Raw genomic sequence first — 19140 nt, forward strand, 5'->3', positions numbered from 1 at the left:
TCAACCATCTTCTGCAAGTCCTTTTCTGTATCAGGAACCTCACAGTGGACTGATGTCCCTCACTATGTCAGAGAACCAAATAACATATTCAGCTACAAAAGATAGCTACAACAATGTCTGCCTCTATTCTGTACATTTTAAATTCAAATCATCTTTAATTTTATTACTATGTATCATATTCTGACTGTAATGAGTTTTATTGATTGGCGACTCCATAGTGTCCTGTGCACTACAACCAGATAATGGGTATACTTGAAAAGAGAGACAGCATTGGTCGTATAAAAATAAAAATATACGACCAATGCTGTCTCTCTTTTCAAGTAATGAGTTTTTTAATTACATGTAAAACCCTTGTCAGATGTAAGAGGGGTCCTGAAAGTCATAATTTGATCAAGTGCTGATGACATTAGCTTGGTAGTGTAGGATGCTGTGTGCAACACTGGCATTGTTTCAAATAATGCAGTTCATGGTATAAGTTTATGGCTTGAAGAAAATAAACTAACACCAAATCATAGTAAGACTCAGATTTTACAGTTTCTAACACAAGTCAATAAAACCTGATGTCCTAATTTCACAGAATGGGCACACAATTAGTGAAACTGAACATTTCAAATTTCTAGGTGTTTAGACAGTAAACTGTCTTGGAAAGCCCACATTCAGGATCTTGTTCAAACACTTAATGCTGCCATTTTTAGTATTCGAACAGTATCTGAAATAAGTGATAGTTTGACACAGAAAGTAGTCTACTTTGCCTATTTTCATTCGCTTATGACACGTGGTGTTATATTTTGTGGTAACTCTTCCCATTCTAAAAGCATATTTTTGGCTCCGAAATGGGCAGTTCGGGCAATAAGTGATGTAAGTTCATGAACCTCTTGGCGACCCCAGTTTATTAGTCTGCATATTCTGACACTAGCCTCTCAATATATATATTCTTTATTGTCAATTATTGTCAACAATATCAGCTTATTCCCAAGAATTAGCAGCTTTCACTCAGTTAATACTAGGCAGAAATTCAATCTGCATTTGATCACACTTCCTTGACTCTTGTGCAGAAACATGTGTAGTATAATACTGCATCCATTTTCAATAAGCTACCACAAGAATTCAAGATCTAAGTAGTAATCCACATGCTTTCAAATTGAAACAGGAGTTTCCTCACGGGTCACTCCTTCTATTCTGTTGACAAGTTCCTTGAAAAATTAAGCTGATTTCTGTGTTACATTGTTGATTGCGTTTACATAAACTTACGGCTTGTCATTTTTTTTTTATTCATAAACATTTTATTTCATCTGTTATTAATTTTCTTTGTAATTTCATGTACTAACACGCTCCATGACCTTGGAGATTTGCTCCTCAACTTGGGTCCTATGGAACTAGACAAGTAAAATGAAATAAAAGAAAAATAAATAAGTAAAAACAAATTATGCACACACACACAGTCATATATATAAAAATAATTATGTAATGTACAAATCATCATAATAAAAACAATATCTGCTGGTAAGAAACTTGGATCGAGAGGTGCTAAATCAGTAAAAAATCAGCTCTAACACCAAGCTGAATCAGCATGAGCTGAATCAGTGAGTGAGCCAAGACACCACAGTGACTCCTGTGTTGCTCTGTGATTCACTCCAAGTGAGCAGAAAGTAGTCGGAAGTGGTGGGTGAGCAGCTGGCTGGAACCTAGTCGTCCATAATCCACAAATAAGTTCCCTGCACTTTATTTTCTTCCTGCCCGGTCGTTTGCAGTGAACAGTCTAGAGTGCTGGCATGGCAGGTCCTGAGGACTGCAGTTCCCTTAATTGCCAACAACATATTTTGAGTGTGATACTACATCAAAGCTTAAGAAGAAATACTGTTCTCAACAACTCACTCCACAGTATTTAGCTTCTGAAATTTGATACTTAAAAAAAAAGAAATAAAATAAAAAGTGGAAATATAAGCAACAAAGTGTGTTCTGCGTTAACGCAGCATTTTTAACAACTGATCTTCCTTTCTTCTCTATTCCTTCCATGGCTGAGAAAAGCTGCATACATTAGTTTGATATGTAAACCCATACATGCACATGGTCTGTAGCACTTTTGTGCAGCTTGTAAAATGTTTCCTTCAGCATGTTGTGTGGTATCAATGCTGCTGTTTTTTGCTGTAGAATCTTCATTCTGCTCACCAGAGATACATTTCGGATCATATGAGTTGCTGCTCCTTTTTTCTGATTCACTGAGCCGTCACTCCTTAGAAGGATCTGCCTCTTTGAATCAGTACGCTAGTTGATCCCCTATTTGTAGTTCAGAGGCCATCCTGCTTCTTATAGGAGCTGGCTTTTTTGGAGAAGACAGCTAGCCTCGAGTGCATTTTTCAACATCATTCCCATTCTAGAAACCAACCATGGTCCTCTGGCATGGAGATGAGTGGAAAGCTTAAAACAGAGGCTCAGACAATTCTGTAATGATCTTGGATGCAAATTTCTCAATCTCCACAATCAGGTGGCGAAGCGGTGTGCACAAGCAGGTTTTTTAGGACACAGAAATTCCTCCATGGATCTGATTAGATACTTTTTGATGTCAGGCAGAAAAGAATATCAGCCTCATTAATTAAAGAGAGTAGCATTTGTCATGTCAGATTGGAGAAAGGAAACATTAATAAAGTATTAGTGAACTGCATGAATGTCCATGGATAGATCCAAGAACTAATCTTGCCTGTAAGCAGCAAGAATACCCAGATAGATCTCAGGAGAGAAAGCTGGCTAAAACCAGATGTTAATAGCAATGACATTCTAAATTCTGACTGAAATGTATGTCACAAAGGTAGATTGAACACTGGTGGTGGAAGTATGTTTATGGCTGTAAAAAATACAATTATGTCAAGTGAGGTTAGTATAGATTCCAAATGTGAAATGATTTGCTTGAAGGTGAGCATTAAAAGTGGATCCAATATGCTAATCACAGCTTTTATTGACTCCCTGCCTCAGGAGCAGTAATGGCAGACATTTTAAGAAAAAAGATGGAGAAGGTTGGCCACAAATTTCTTGGTCAAGTTATTTCAACTTACCAGCTATGGACTGGGAGACTCAAGTGATTAGGGCAGGTTGTAGGGGCAGGGAATAGAGTGAAATTGTTTTAAACGTCTTATCCAAAAATTATCTTGAGCAGTTAACCAGAGAACCGAGTTGTGAAGTTAACATCCTTAGAGTTCCTGGCTACTAGGAGACCCAAACTTTTCAACCCAGTTAATGTAGAACGAGGAATCAGTGAACATAAGGCTGCTACAACATCGCTGAATGTGGCAGTAAATAGTAAATGTAGGAAGATATTTCTGTTCAGCCAGTGTGGGAAGACACAGATTTCAAATTACATGTGAGATCAAATTGAAACATTCATCTTTAGCAGCAGAAATATTGAGCATAAATGAACAAAGTTAAAAGTATTTTACAATATGCCTTAGAAACCATGTGCTGAGCAAAGTTGTGAGAGATGGGAAAGACCTGCTGTGGTTTGATAGCCATGTTAGAAAGCTGCTCCGAAATCAATGAGAGTTTCACTCAGGTTTAAATGCAGCCAAGGCCTCCTAGAGAAACAAAAACTGAACAAAGCCAAAATTAGCATACGGAGAGCAACATGTTGAAGTGTTCAGTGAATTCTAAACTAAAATTCTACCTACTCATCTCACAGAAAACCATAAGAAGTTTTGGTCTTGTGTTAAATCAGTCAAGATATTGAAGTCATCTGACCTGACACACTGGGACCATAATGACACTGAAATGAACGACACAGAGAAAGCCGAAATGTTTCGTATCTTTCTCCAAAAGTGTTTCACTGAGAAGGATCGTAATGTGGTTCTGCTTTTTAATCATCACACAAATGCCAAAATGATAGATTGGAAAGAAGCACAAGTCATTCCCATTTTCAAGAAGCATTGTCAAACGGACGCACAAAACTCTAGGTCTGTACCACTGATGTCATGTTAGTATGATGCAGAATTTTGGTAGGCATTTTATACTCACAGTGACATTTCTGGAAACCAAAAATCTCCTCTTTAGGAAACAATATGGAATCCACAAATAAAAATAATGTGGAACCCAGATTACCCTGCTTATCCACTAGACCCATAAAGCAGTAGATATCGGTGGCCCAGGTTGATGTTGTGCTCCTTGAATCACTGGAAGACTCCTCAGAAACTGTGGTCCACCCACAAAACAAGTAGCTTACAAATTCTTATTGACCAATACTTGGAATATTACTCGCCAGTCAAAGATCTGAATCAGATAGTTAAAAATTAAAGGACAATATCAATCTTATCACATGCTTTTTGTCAAATTGTATTACTTGCAATCAGTGAACGAGATTGCATGAATTAGCACCACATATCTGTTGCAGTGTTAGTGGGAAACTTGAAGTCTGAGAGCCCAAGTAAAGCAGAAATCTCTATCCATTTCTTACCTTCTGGCTGTGACCCCACCTAAGGGCTCTACACCTTATGTCTGTGCGTTACTGCAACCTTTCTGTGCAGTCTGTGAAGCACATTCTGGATGAGAACCCTAGCCACTGGCTACCTGAGACATGGGAATTGCCAAGTTTCTGCTGATTTCAGTTAATGCCTTGTAGTAACTGAGTGACCATGTAATGAATAAGACCAAGTAAACAGTAGTGATAGTGCTTTAATAAAATGCACACCATAGACATAATTTCATGTAACATGAAACAAGATGATGTCACATTATTGGAAATTAAAATTGTTGATTTGGAAGAAATTTGCTTATGCATTTGCTGGCAATGAGAAAATCAAAGATATAGTGGCTTGTTTTATAGACAGAAATGTATACACTTACACTGGACGTGAAAGTGGGGGCTTCAAATCTTTTAAAACATTTTGTGATGCTGGAAAAAGCAGTAAAATTACTTTTTAAAAAATACTAAGAGATATATAAGTTTCTTGAAGTTGCACAAAATTTCAAGGCAGCTGTGAAAAAGAAATTGTAAATTTTGTAAGGAAAGACATTTTACCTTTTGAAGTTGGCATGTAGAAATGGATTTCTTAAAACGGCGCAGTTTCTTATTGATGTGGGGTCCACGTACAGTACAGTGAGTGCCAAGCAATTGCCATCTCATCCAACCACCATTTCAAGAAATTTAAAAGAAACCTCTGATCAAGATGAGGTATGTTTCCAGGGCAGGCCACCAACAATTGGTCTATGGAGTGATTCATACCATACAATAAACTACATGGGAGTGACTGCTCATTACATTAACAGTGAAAAAGGAAAACTTCATGTTGTGCACTAGAGATTTCAAGAGTGAGATTTAAAAAAAATAAATAAATAAATAAATAAATAAAATAAAAAGAAACTGGGGAAAACATAAACATGAACTGATTAAGATATTAGAGTAATTCAGTTTATCCAGAACTGTGCAAAATGCCGTGTTCATTGTCAACAGAGGTCCAAGCATTGCAGCAGAACTTCATCAATACAAGAGACTCTCATGGTCAGTGCACATTCTCAATAATGTGCTGGAGCACATAACTGTAGGAGATATCAATGATATGAAGAGTGATGTGTAAATATTAATAAATTCTTGTTGAGCTTTCACAACCTTTCTTAAAAGACATGGGCTTCAGAACAAACTGTATAAGTAGTTGAAGGGAGATATGGACACATAATGGGACAGCAACTTGACATGTATGAGTCAATTAACTTGCAGTTCTTCCAAGTTATAGCAATCTTGTCAAAGATAAATCAAAGCAATTTAAATAATTTTTTTTTTACTAAAAAATGTTGCAAGATGTAGTAAGCTTTCTGATATAATTTAAAAATACCTACCTCAAAATGCTTTTAGTATGTTTACTATTCCCAACAAGAACATTTAACTTCAAAATAAGATGTGCAAAACGTCATGGAATTAAACAATGATGATCTGTTAAATGCCTACCTAAACTACTAACACACGACAGTAACAGACTGTTATTCTAGAACAGGCTGTTCCTGTTCATAGAGGATTGTAGCTCTCTGTGAACAATGAAATCGGCACGCACACCTCAGAGCATTGTTGCTTGCTCTGAAATGGCCTGGGACAGTGGAGCCTTGTCATCTGTCAGCTGCACTATGTATGATTGTCGACCTCATACTCGTAGCGCCCACACCGCACTGTTTCCAAGATGCTGCAGTGAACACAGCTGAGACCTCCTGCTTCATGACATTCAATGCACCTTACTTGGCCTCCACATCAATAATGAACTGCACCTTGTCAAGAAATCCTTTTCCACAGCCAACTTCGGAAGGTAAAATGGCTTTTCTGACAAGATTGCCCCCCCCCCTTTCTTTTGGGGGGTTATCTTCAAATATCTGCGGCTGCAGATATGGAACTTGCAGATGCAGATAAGGGTCATGCAGATGTGGTGCAGGTAAAGTTTTTTTTGTATTTGCACAGAGCTCTAACTATTAACATAGTAGCTTATAACACAGAGATCTTTACCTTAAGACTGCCTCCTTATCACTGACATTGTTGTATGTCAGTTCAAAAGGAACAAAATAGAGTAAAACCCCATTTTTACGCTCTTCATCAGACTGGCCCAAGAAGTAGTAAAATGCAGGAAAACTTAATATACAGGAAACACAATAAGCTGTAAATTTCATGCCTATTGTTCTCTGTTTACAAAGGCTGCCAACTTTATTCTATTAACTAATATTTTATTTACTGTAATTTTATGATGATTAAGAATAATAAGTTTCTTATTAAAAATTAATATATATTTTAATGTGGTTTCACAAAAGATGAAGAGGGAAACCCATGCTTGCATTTGTTTGTGTCAGCACTCATGAAGGCAGTTGCTGAATGCTAACAAACACAAATGCATATTTCCTTCTTCATTCCGATCATGTCCAATGATGTGAATAAAGCACAGAAACAAAAGTCTTTCATGAAACCACATTAAAAAGATATTTGTGTTCTAAAATAATCATCATAAAATTGTGGTAGAAAGCTCGTAACACAATATTTGGTTACAACACTCAAGTTGGCATTTCTTGTAAACAGGGAACAATAGGCACAAAATCTACAGCTTGTTGCCACAAGGAGGTTACTCAGTTCAGGGACTTCATGGATGAGGAAGAGGGTGGAAACTGTCATCATGTTAAGGAGCATCCTGAGGAGGAATGTTTACGTCTTACATCAGGTGGTAACAACCTGAGTCTGTGTACCTGGTACAGATTAGTGTATTTTAAGTGGAAGTAATGCCAATTCATGAAAGCCCATTACAGAGCCTACTGTCTTCAAAAGAGGTGCTTATTTATAAAAATCACTGTGAAATTTAAAGCTGTTGTAATACAATGCAATGAGCAGAAGGAAGGTTGCTTCTAGCGTCGCTATCCCCAGATTGTGATTATCACTAAGACAGTGACACAGCATATTTTCATCATCTTTCTAAACACTGCAAACTGTAATAAAGGCGGCCATGACCCAACACACTGACAATGAAAATCTAGCTTACCATGCTAATGCCACATTACATGGTCAATAGCTTTGTGTTGTCTGCTTTTCCTGCTTTGTTCCAAGCCTGACCGAACAGGAATAAAATGCACTTTTTTGCAGAAATCTGTGTCAAAAGTTGCAATAATGTTAAAGAAAACTTAAAATGTGAGAAATGTTGTAACAAAGAGTCATTAATGATGGGACTGCACTGTATTGACAGAATAGAACTTCTGTTTGGACTGACAAAAATGAAAGTAAAAAGTGGGAAAACTTAATATGCGGGAACATAAAAATGATGTTTTACTGTAAAAAGTTTAGTGTTAGTGGAGTTGAGAAACTAACTGCGCAAAGTGGGGAAAATGTCGCTGAAAGAGGCTGGGGGCTTCTGTAAAATGCATGAAATGAGCAATTTAGTTAGTTAGTTGTGTGTTCAAATAATCAATCTCACAGTAACCATTATGGTGTGGAACGTGTCAAGTGCTTCAGAAATGCACACATGAATTAGGTTTTCTTTAATTTTTTAGCTTAAAATTTTATTACCTACCCCAATCCCTTAAATGGCACAAAATGCTTATATTATACCTACAGATTCATTTATTCCTATTCAAGAATTCATCTATGGTATGGAAGGAGTTGTCAAGGAGATATGATTTCAATTTGTTTTTAAAACAATTACTGCTGTCTGCAAGACATTTTATTTCATCTGGTAATTTATCGAAAAGTTTTACGGCAGCATATTTTATCCCTTTCTGTGCCAAAGATAGGTTAAGAAGAGGATAGTGTAAGCCTTTCTTTCTTTTGGTATTATAATCATGAATGTTTGCTGTTTTTAAACTGGTCCATGTTGTTGAGAACAAATTTCATTACTGAATAAATGTACTGTGAGGCTGTTGTAAGAATTCCTAACATTTTACAGATGCCTACAAGACGTGCAACTACGAGCCCCACACTTTACGCTAAGCACTTTCTCTTGAGCAATGAATACTTTTTGCCTAAGTGTTGAGTTATCCCAGAATATTATTCTGTGTGACACCAGAGAGTGAAAGTATGCTAAGTAAGTTAGCTTACTAATTTCAATAACCTCAAAATTGGTAATTATTCTGACTGCAAAAGTTGCTGAACCTAGTTGCTTTAGAAGATCCAAAATATGAATTTTCCAATTAAGATTCTCATCTATATGTGTAATTTTTATTGAAGGAACTGTACTCCTTGCAGCAGAAAATTGGATGTACTGTGTTTTTTGTAAGTTCAGAGCAAGCCTATTTTCAGAAAACCAATTAATAACTTTTCCAAAGACGTTATTTGTGTCACTTTCTATTGAAGTTTCTTTTACTGGATTAACAATGATTCTTGTATCATCAGCTACCAGTGTGAATTTAGCTTCTTGTTTCAAATAAGAAGAGAGGTCATTCACATACACCAAGAACAGAAGGGGACCCATGATCAAACTCTCTAATGTAATTTCTCCCTGTTAGATGAGGTGGTAAATTTCCTTAAATCACTTAAACCATGTAAAGAAACTTTTTGTTTCCTGTTCTGTAGATATGAGGGAAACCATTCATATGCTGTTCTGTATCATACCATAGAATGGTAATTTCTGTAGCATATGAGACAGTTTACACAATCAAATACTTTGGATATGTAACGGAAAATTCCTATTGGTGAAATCATACCATTTAAAGACTCTGTTATGTGGGCAGTGAAAATGTATATTGCCCTCCCAGTGGGATAGCATTTTTGAAATCCGAATGGTGATTTATTAAGTATCCCATTACTGTTGAGATGGCTAACCACTCTTGAGTACATTACTTTCTCAACAATTTATGAAAATGCTGTAAGCCAGAATACTGGCCAGTAATTATTGATACCTGTGGTGTCACCTTTTTTGTAGAGAGGCTTGACAATGGTATATTTAAACCTGTTTGGGAAAATACCTTGTGTTAGTGATACATTGCACATGTGACTTGGAACATCAGCTGTAACTGCTCCACATTGTTTTAATATCTTATTAGAGAAGACATCTACTCCAACAGAATATTTATTTTTTGAAGACTTAATGATTTTTCCTTATTCAGGGTGTATACGTGGACAAGGAAAAAAAATTCCCGGATTTTTCCCAGTTAAAAATACACTTTCTCCCAGGTGACAACACACTTTTTCCAAGTAAGTGACAGTATACTCTTATTCGGCACTGTAAAACTCATCAATCCTTTGAATGTTAATGGTTTTATATACTGGAGTAGTATTTTCTGGCACTTTAGAAAACGTAACTCAGGGGGGGAAAACAAGTTTTGAAATACCTTTGATGTGCAGCAACATGTACGCTGCATATTTTCGTATTACAAAGGTATAAATTTGAATTCCACCAAACACTGCATGTCACTTTCCAAAGCAATGAAATCGAGATTGCGATGCGCTTTTGTAAGCCAGTCATAGCTCACGTCACGTGATCTCACGAGCTGATGACAACGTAGGACATGTGATGTAGTCAGCCAATAGCAACATCACTCTTACGTAGCGCGACACACAAATAAGAAAACTTAATGGTTTAAATTGATATACATAGCATTCACCTATAATATTGGTCTCAAAGGTTAATAAGCTAGAAGAGAAGCTAAGCTTCCACATATAATGTTGATCTTTCTTGCGCTTGTCACACTTTAAGACACATCACACAAATTTGCCAGTTAAATTTTTAATGACGTAAATGTCTGATCTTCTGGGCTCGAAATTCTTCTAAATGGTCGTCCTCAAAGAGTTGATTTATAAATGAAGGTCAAACGCTTTGTGATTTAATAAATTCATGGTACATTCTCGCACATAGCTCATCTTACGTAAAAGGAAATCTCCTTTGAATGTAAAGCTTTTCAAACCACCATTCGCAATATTTTCCCGCGGCCTGTTAGAAATAGGTTCGTTTCAGCAGTTGCAAGAGAGCACCAGATAACAAGCATCACCGCGCTTGCGCAGCTACAATGACGAAGGAAGCCCATATGTTCGTACGTGTAAAACATTAAAAGATCTCACAATATGACATAAAAGAAACAAGACATCAGAGGATAATTCACGAGCGTCGGAATTTCGTGAACCATACTAACACGCATAATTCGGCTTAAAATGCACATTCGTATGCAAATTTTCTTGGAGTACCAGTACTGTATTATATCATGTTTGGTTCTTTATTATGGCATAATACCATACGTGCACTTGAAATGCAGCGAACAGTTGAAACTAGCCAATAGTGTGAAATTAAACACTTCGTTTCAAATAAATTGACTGCCTCAACAGAAAAGATTAATAAAAGCCAAATCTCTTTAGCAAACCGGCCAAAATAACTTCATTGTTCTGTAAGGCGATTAATGTTTGACTGTCAGAAAGGTGGTAATAAAATCTAAAACTAATAACATATTTTAGCCTTCCGTAATTACGCAAACGTATTTTAATTTATTTGATAGCTCCCGACCACAAAAATCCATTTTGTTATCATTTAACATGAGAGCAATAAACGAAGAGGAAACAACAAAATTACTAAACGTAAACACAGGTCACGTGGAGACGACCCACCTCCCCACCTCCCCACAACTCAGACTGCTCTGTGCATCAGCCCCAGATTTACTAATTTCTGAACCGGGGCAATATTAAGTAGTGGCGCCCAGCCACACATCTGTAACCAGAAGCAGGAGCATGTACTACTCATACGCGACTCAACTCCGCATGCGCAAGAGCCCGCCCGCTACTGCTCAAACGAATTTAATTTAAACAGTTGTCACGCCACACTCATCGGAGGCAACTTGTTACAAAGCATTGCATAGTCTTCCTAAAGCCTTTGACACATTTTGCTGTTGGCAGGCGCTTGCATGAGCACTGTTTTGTTGTTGTATACGGCGCATTTCCTTTGCAACTTAAGTTTTTTTTTTCCTTTCCTTTTTTCCCCCTGGTCATGTTTTGTTGCTGCAGTATTATTCTGCAGTAGCGGGATACAGTAATATCCTTTGTTAAAGTATTGGTTCTTACCAGTCAAAATCACAAAAATTTAACTGAAAACTAAAACAATGAAAAATTCCCGGAATTCTAAACAATTCCCGGGTTTTTCCCGGTTTTCTGCCGGATGAAAAAGTTCCCGAGTTTTTCCCGGATCTCCCGGGTCGTATACACCCTGTTATTTCACAAGAGGCTGTTAGATCGAAAGAAATCTGACTAAGATTTCTCAAAATTGACTCTTCCATGTACAGCTTGAGTTCTCCTTTTGAACTATTCTCACCAATTTTTTCACCTACACTTAAGAAATGGTTTTTACATACATCAGCTACTCGTGTACTGTTGGTTAAGGCTTCTTTTGAACTGTTCTCACCAATTTTTTTGCCTACAATCAAGAAAAGTTTTTACATACATTAGCTACTCGTGTACTGTTGGTTAAAATGGTCTCTTTAATAGTAATACTACCTACCCCAGTGGTTACTTTTCCTGTCTCCCTTCTAGCAACACTGATTTGATTTTATCGCCTGAATCTGTAACATACATATTTCTTGATTTTTCTGATGACTTTTCTCAGTATGCTACAATAATTATAGTGGAAAATTACTTCAGAGTCTTTACTACTTCTAGTTGTCTCATACAGTTTTCATTTTCTTTCTAACACACTTTAATACCAGTAGTAATCCAAGGTGTTTTTTTTTTTTTTTTTTTTTTTTTTTTTTTTTTTTTTTTTGGGGGGGGGGGGGGCGCAACAATTTTCAAAAAGGGACATAAATTTATCAAGAAATATATTTCAATTATCATCTGATTTGTTTTACACATCTCCCCAATTAACTTTCTCTGAAAGGATAGATACCGGGTTGGGCAACCTTACACTTTTGCTTAATGGTTTCTGAAATGTACACCCTGTTAGATTTTGTAAATTAATCAAATGTCCATCATGTTCTGATAATTCATTTATGACGGGAAAGCATGTGTTAGTTTTACATCCTCTTGCTGTGCAAATACATTATCTATTAGAGTGCTACTGTCTTGAGTTCTACGTGTAGGGAAATTTATCACTGATTCTGAGTTATATGTCATTAATAACACTTCTAGTTCACTTTTCTTATCAGAATTGCTTAGAAAGTTTAAACTGATATCATCGCAGATTAATAACTTCCTTTTGCAAACTTTTTTGTGAATAGCTCCCAATCTCCTAATGGAGACCTGTATACTATTGCTAATATCAACACTACATCATCTAGCTGTAATTCACATACACAAACTTCAAAGTGCTAATCTACACAAAATGCTTGCTTCTACAGTTTTGTTTTTATACCCTTGTTTTGTGTAAATGACAACTCCTCCTTTATCCACATTAGGTCTGAAAGCATAAGATGCTAAATTATATCCGTTTATACTGACACTTTCCATTCCTACATTTACATGGTGTTGAGACAGATGAAGTGTATCAATCTCATTCTTATTCTTATTTTTGAGAGTATCTAAACACACTAACAGCTCACATACTTTTTTTTTCCCCCTGATATTTTGATGAGGTAAATTGATGCTACCCTTAGCTTTATCCATATTTACCGTACGTGAAACTTTTTTTATTCTATTTTTCTTGATTGTTGTCTGTCTGGACTTTGGCTTTAACCTAAAAAACCTGTGTGCATGGTGCCATTAACCACAGGGATCATCCCTTCTGTGATGTGGCGCTCCTTACAGTATCTGCTAATAGAGAAGCTAATGTATCTTTCCCCTACCTATTTAGGTGCAGACCATGTGTAGTGCATCCCCAACTACTAATAGCATCAACTGGAACACCACTTATGAGAGATTTTGCCGGTGTCTGGAGCATCCCTTTCAGCTCAGTGTTAACATGCCTTAAGTAGTGTTTACCCAGGGCCGATCATGGTGCTAAAGAAATCCACAAACCCCACATTTGTGTGCCCAGTTTCTGCTCCTATTTTATCCAGGTCACTCCTAATATTATATCTTGGATTCATAGCCAGGCTGTTTCCTGCTCCCCAACTATAATTACCTGATCTCCATTCTCAAAGTCCCTGAATAGCTGACCTAAGTTTTCTGTCACCTGGCTAAGGCTAGCACTCGGTTTCACAAAACTTGTGACCTGGTATCCTGCACTTAAATTCTCCTGAAGCTGCTGTTCTACACCCCTCCCATTACAGCTATCTAGAAGCAGAATTATTCTTTTCCTATTCTGATTTGATCCCGGCATGTATTTTTTCTTTAAGCTAATATTCTGCTTCAACATATATTCAACTACATCTGGATGAGGCCTTTCCTCCACTCCTTTAGATAGCAAGACAAACTGATTTACTGTCTGACTTCCAGAAGTTTTTTCAACAGTTTCTCTTTTTTGCCCTTTGCTTACTACCTTTCTCTTTAAATATGGAATAATGGATGTCCCTTCTAACATAATGTACATGAATTAATCGTTACATCCACTGGTTTGTTGGTTGATTTGGGGGAGGGGACCAAACTGTGAGGTCATCGGATTAGGGAAGGATGGGCAAGGAAGTCGGCCATGCCCTTTGAAAGGAACCATCCTGGATTTTGCGTAAAGCAATTTAGGAAAATCATGGAAAACCTGAATCAGGATGGCCGGACGCTGGTTTGAACCGCTGTCCTCCCGAATGTGAGTCCAGTGTGCTAACCACTGTACCACTTCGCTCAGTCATTACTTCCATTTATTCAACTACTTCTAAAAGTATAATTATGAACTGAGTGGTAGCACTCACTCTGGAGCAGCACAGCTGCCTGCAAATAACATCCGATGACAGCATATACCTTTAAAACTTTCATCCTATTTACATACCATCCTCTATTTCTCTGCAGTATGCCTGTGTCATCAAAAACTCAGTGGTAGCTGCCACATATTTTGGTAATGGTCAAGTGGCACAAGTAATTTTAATTAGAATTTAATCAGGAACTTGCCATTTCATAAATAACTATAAAATAACAACAAAATAAAAAGATGAATGGTCTCATGCACTGCTCACCATTTTATCTTTAGTGGGAAATGCATCTTCCAGGAAGTCAAGGCTTACTTGTTTTTCATGTATGTCATCAACAGCCTCAGGTTGTATGCCATCAACAGCCTCAGGTTCTACCCCATTCTCTACAGTAATAACCTCTTGTTTTTCAGAAACTGATGGTACTGGCTCGATAGGTATCTCTTGGATGTCGTCATCATCATCATCATCTATTATACAATAAGTAATCTTCTTACGCTGAAACGGCTTCACCTCGTCATCATCATCATCTAGTTCTGGAAGGAAAGAATGAGAGAAAATAATAATATTAATATAGCTTATAAGGAATTTTAAAGTATAATATCAATTGGTTTGATAGTTAGACCAAGCAGAATAGTATATTCTGTGTTGATGGAATTGGGAAGTTAAAATCTGTTGTGGATGGCAAGAGAGCCAACACCATTTTACTAAATGAGGCCGAAGTGCACGCTTTTCAGCTCACGCAGGCTGGCGTGAGGTCTGGAACAGGACAAGGAAATTAGACTTTAGGAAAACGGACGTAGCTGGTGGAATACTTAACTTTAATCCATTAATGATGAATGTCGGTTTTGACAGTACATGATTCACAAATCAATAGTAACTGATAATGGCACCTTGCTAGCAAATGACGTAGCTGAAGGCTATGCTGAACTATCGTCTCAGCAAATGAGAACGTAAGTAGGCAGTGAACCATCACTAGCAAAGTCGGCTGTACAACTGGGGCGAGTGCTAGGAAGTCTCTCTAGACCTGCCATGTGGCGGCGCTTGGTCTGCAATCACTGATAGTGGCGACACGCGGGGCCGACGTATACTACCGGACCGCGGCCGATTTAAAGACTACCACCTAGCAAGTGTGGTGTCTGGCGGCGACACCACAAAATCAAAACGCAAATCAACTGTTGAATGCCTAGAATGGGCAATGCAATTACTCTGAAAGAATCAGGAGCAACCTGTAGCAAGTTGTATACTAACACTCCATTTAAACTTGCCACATGTCATCCCAGATGGAAAATGTGTAAGGAAAGAGTCATGAAGATCTTAGCAAAAACTAACAAAGGAATCTGAAACATCAATGAAGTAGCAGCTCTACTATTCTGTATCACTGTATGTATTAACAACTCAAATCTACTCCAGAGCTATGTTACGTTGTTTAAGTAATGGCACAGAGGATGGAAACAAAGTGACAAGCACACATCTACTTTCAGATGAAGTTCATTGGCATACAGTGTCTTATTTGAGCCAACAAAATATACACATTTACAGATCAGCTTCATAAAACTCCCATGTTAAAATAAAAAATTACACTATGTGATCTTAAGTATCCGGACACCTGGCTGAAAATGACTTACAAGTTCATGGCGCCCTCCTTCGGTAATGTTGGAATTCAATATGGTGTTGACCCACCCATAGCCTTGATGACAACTTCCACTCTCACAGGCATACATTCAATCAGGTTCTGGAAGGTTTCTTGGGGAATGGCAGCCCATTCTTCAAAGAGTGCTGCACTAAGGAGAGGTATCAATGTCAGTCGGCGAGGCTTCACACGAAGTCGGCGTTCCAAAACGCCCCAGAGGTGTTGTATAGGATTCAGGTCAGGCATAAAGTCAGCGTTCGACATTCCAAAACATCCCAAAGGTGTTCTATAGGATTCGGGTCAGGGCTCTGTGCAGGCCAGTCCATTACAGGGATGTTGATGTTGTTGTTGTGCAACCACTCTGCCACAGGCTGTGCATTATGAACAGGTGCTCGATAGTGTTGAAAGATGCAGTGTCCATCCCCGAATTGCTCTTCAACAGTGGGAAGCATGAAGATGCTTAAAACATCAATGTAGACCTGTGCTGTGATAGAGCCACACAAAACAACAAGGGGTGAAAGCCCCTCCATGAAAAATATGACCACACCACAACACCATCGCGTCCCAATTTTACTGTTGGCACTACACACACTGGCAGATTACGTTCACCGGGCATCTGCCATACCCACACCCTGCCATCGGATTGCCACATTGTGTACTGTGATTCGTCACTCTACATAACATTTTTCCACTGTTCAATCGTCCAATGTTTACACTCCTTACACCAAGCGAGGCATCATTTGGCATTTACCAGCGTGATGTGTGGGTTATGAGCAGCCGCTCGACAATGAAATCCAAGTTTTCTCACCTCCCGCCTAATGGTCATAGTACTTGCAGTGGATCCTGATGCAGTTTGGAATTCCTGTGTGATGGTCTGGATAGATGTCTGCCTATTAGACATTAAGGCCCTCTTCAACTGTCAGCAGTCTCTGTCAGTCAACAGACAAGGTCGGGTTGTATGCATTTGTGCTGTACATGTCCCTTCACATTTCCACTTCACTATCACATCAGAAACAGTGGACCTATGGATGTTTAGGAGTGTGGAAATCTCGGGTACAGACGTATGACACAAGTGACACCCAATCACCCGACCATGTTCGAAGTCTGTGAGTTCTGCGGAGCACCCCATTATGCTCTCTCACGATGTCTAATGACTACTGAGGTCCTGATATGGAGTAGCTGGCAGTAGGTGGGGGCACAATGCACCTAATATGAGAAACATATGTTTTTAGGGGTGTCCAGATGCTTTTGATCACATAGTGTATCTGTATTCAATATATTTGCAATTGTATTATTTGTACTTATGTATATGGTTCGAGAACACATTCATGGGCTAGGAAACGAGAAGCAATGGAATGAACAGAATACATTTTTCTTTAGTTTCAAGACAGAAAAGCATATAATCAAGGTAACAAACAAAAAAGACTGAAAGTATGAAAAAAATGAGAACAGTGTGTTAACAGAATGGAAAAAAATAATGATCAAAATTATAATAAATGTTGTATGAACTGTACAAAACAAGAATTCAAAAGTAATTAAACATGACACATATCATTCTTTCAGTATGAACTTTAGTATCATCTAATACCAAGTAGTCAGACAATATTATAATGAACACAGAATTACACAGTGTGTGAAGTGTCACAAAGTGCAGGTGATTAACAATGATGGGACAGACCCGGCAACAACATTGATTTCGAGGAGCTTTGGCATACTAGTCCAGAGTCACACAAAAGTAGGTCTTGTGAAATGGACTGAGGTTACTATGCGGGGTCCATTTCCCTCCACATGGAACTGATAGAATACTAGAAAATGAGGAAAGTTTATTTACACATGTCGAGTTTGTAACCTAACAGATTCCAAGAAACTGAAAACTTCGTCATTCTGATCTTTAGCCAATAAACATAAGGCAAGTTCTTCCTGACTGGAATAGTAGTCAAATGGTATGAAGCCTATGTGCAGATCAGTCAACTCCTGTGTGCACAGACTCGAATCAGACTTTTCTCTATATTTTTACTCTCTAGCAAGAGAACGAAAGCCTTTGTGAAATCTATATATGGTTACTTCAAATGAAAAACTGTATTGTGAAGTGTTTAATCCTTCATGCAGTCATTCTGTTTTTCAGTGTTTTTCTCACATAATGTGTTACTTCCTTTTAACTTCCCTTATTTCTTTTAGGGACTATGAAGAAAATGGAGGTCCAAATGTGTTATGCAATTAATGCTGGGATGCAGTTTAAAAAAAAAAAAAAAAAAAAAAAAAAAAAAAAAAAAAAAAAAAAGGGAGGGAGGGGGTGGGGGGGGGGTGGGGGAGAGAGAGAGAGAGAGAGAGAGAGAGAGTCATTTAATTTGTTGCCATTTTCCTGCACATACTAAAGTCTTGGGAAGCAAACTTCATTTACTTTTATGAAAGCATTTCGCGTGGGAGTTTATTTTGATCATACAATGTATAAGATAACATTGTGTGAAATACTGAGGCTTCCAACTGACCACTCTTTGCCCCTTTTCACAACACAATGTAGTTAACTGAAAATAACAATGTACCAATTTCCCAAAAGCTTCCATTCTCTTTTCAAGGAGTAAAAATATTGCAAAAAGTGCAATTTGAACCAAAGTGCACTCACAGTTGACTGTGGACTGAAAGATGCCTCATACAACTTAGCCACTGCCCCAGTTTGCTGCAGGGACAAGTTTGAAGTGCTGTCTTTCAATAAAACTGAGCCAGTGGCACTCAATTCGTCTGTTTTGGTGAAACCTGTCTTGTCTGTTGTCAACTGGAGGCCATTCCAGCAACTGCAGAGAAGATTGAGAAGATCAGCCTAGTGTATGAAGTTTTAACGAAGCTCACAATTTGCTGCGTTGTCCCTGGAACTGATTGTGGCCCTTTTGTTCTGAGTCGAGTGGAAAGATTGAACCAGAGACTTCGAAGGTTCTGTGACAAACTAGGCTTCGAATTCCTGGGCTTGTACCATAAGGTTGAGAACAGGAGGGTCCTCCTAAATGGGTCAAGTGTGCGCTACGTATTAAGAGCCTGTTGCTCAGGTAGCTGACAATGTGTGGGGCGCACACAGCATTCCCCCCTCCCAGTGTTTGAACCACTCATGAAAAGCAGTGAAGTTCACATAATACTAGCTACAGAAAACTGATTGAAACTCAAAATTGATAGCAGTGAGATTTTTGGGGAAAATTTACCTGTACATCGAAAGAATAAGTGAAGTGGAAGTGGAGGTGGTGTATTTGTTGCAATAGACAAGAAATTCAAATCCACAAAGTTAGAAACTGAAGCTGCATTTGAGACTGTTTGGGCTAGACTCAGTATCAGAA

General features: G+C 38.0%; 1 protein-coding gene across 4 annotated transcripts in view; it reads right to left on the reverse strand.

Annotated features, from left to right (window-relative positions):
- The window catches only part of LOC126262485 (SWI/SNF-related matrix-associated actin-dependent regulator of chromatin subfamily A containing DEAD/H box 1 homolog), a 208968-nt gene that overhangs the window by 148298 nt on the left and 41530 nt on the right, over window positions 1-19140 (reverse strand). For 3 of the 4 annotated variants that reach the window (XM_049959159.1, XM_049959151.1, XM_049959176.1), the window contains exon 3: window positions 14452-14720. In XM_049959159.1, coding sequence (XP_049815116.1) covers window positions 14452-14720 — 269 coding nt within the window. The remainder of the gene's footprint in view (window positions 1-14451; window positions 14721-19140) is intronic. The other variant, XM_049959168.1, reaches the window with a different exon arrangement.

Source organism: Schistocerca nitens, chromosome 1 (genome assembly GCF_023898315.1).
Source record: "Schistocerca nitens isolate TAMUIC-IGC-003100 chromosome 1, iqSchNite1.1, whole genome shotgun sequence".
Taxonomy (NCBI): Eukaryota; Metazoa; Arthropoda; class Insecta; order Orthoptera; family Acrididae; genus Schistocerca; species Schistocerca nitens.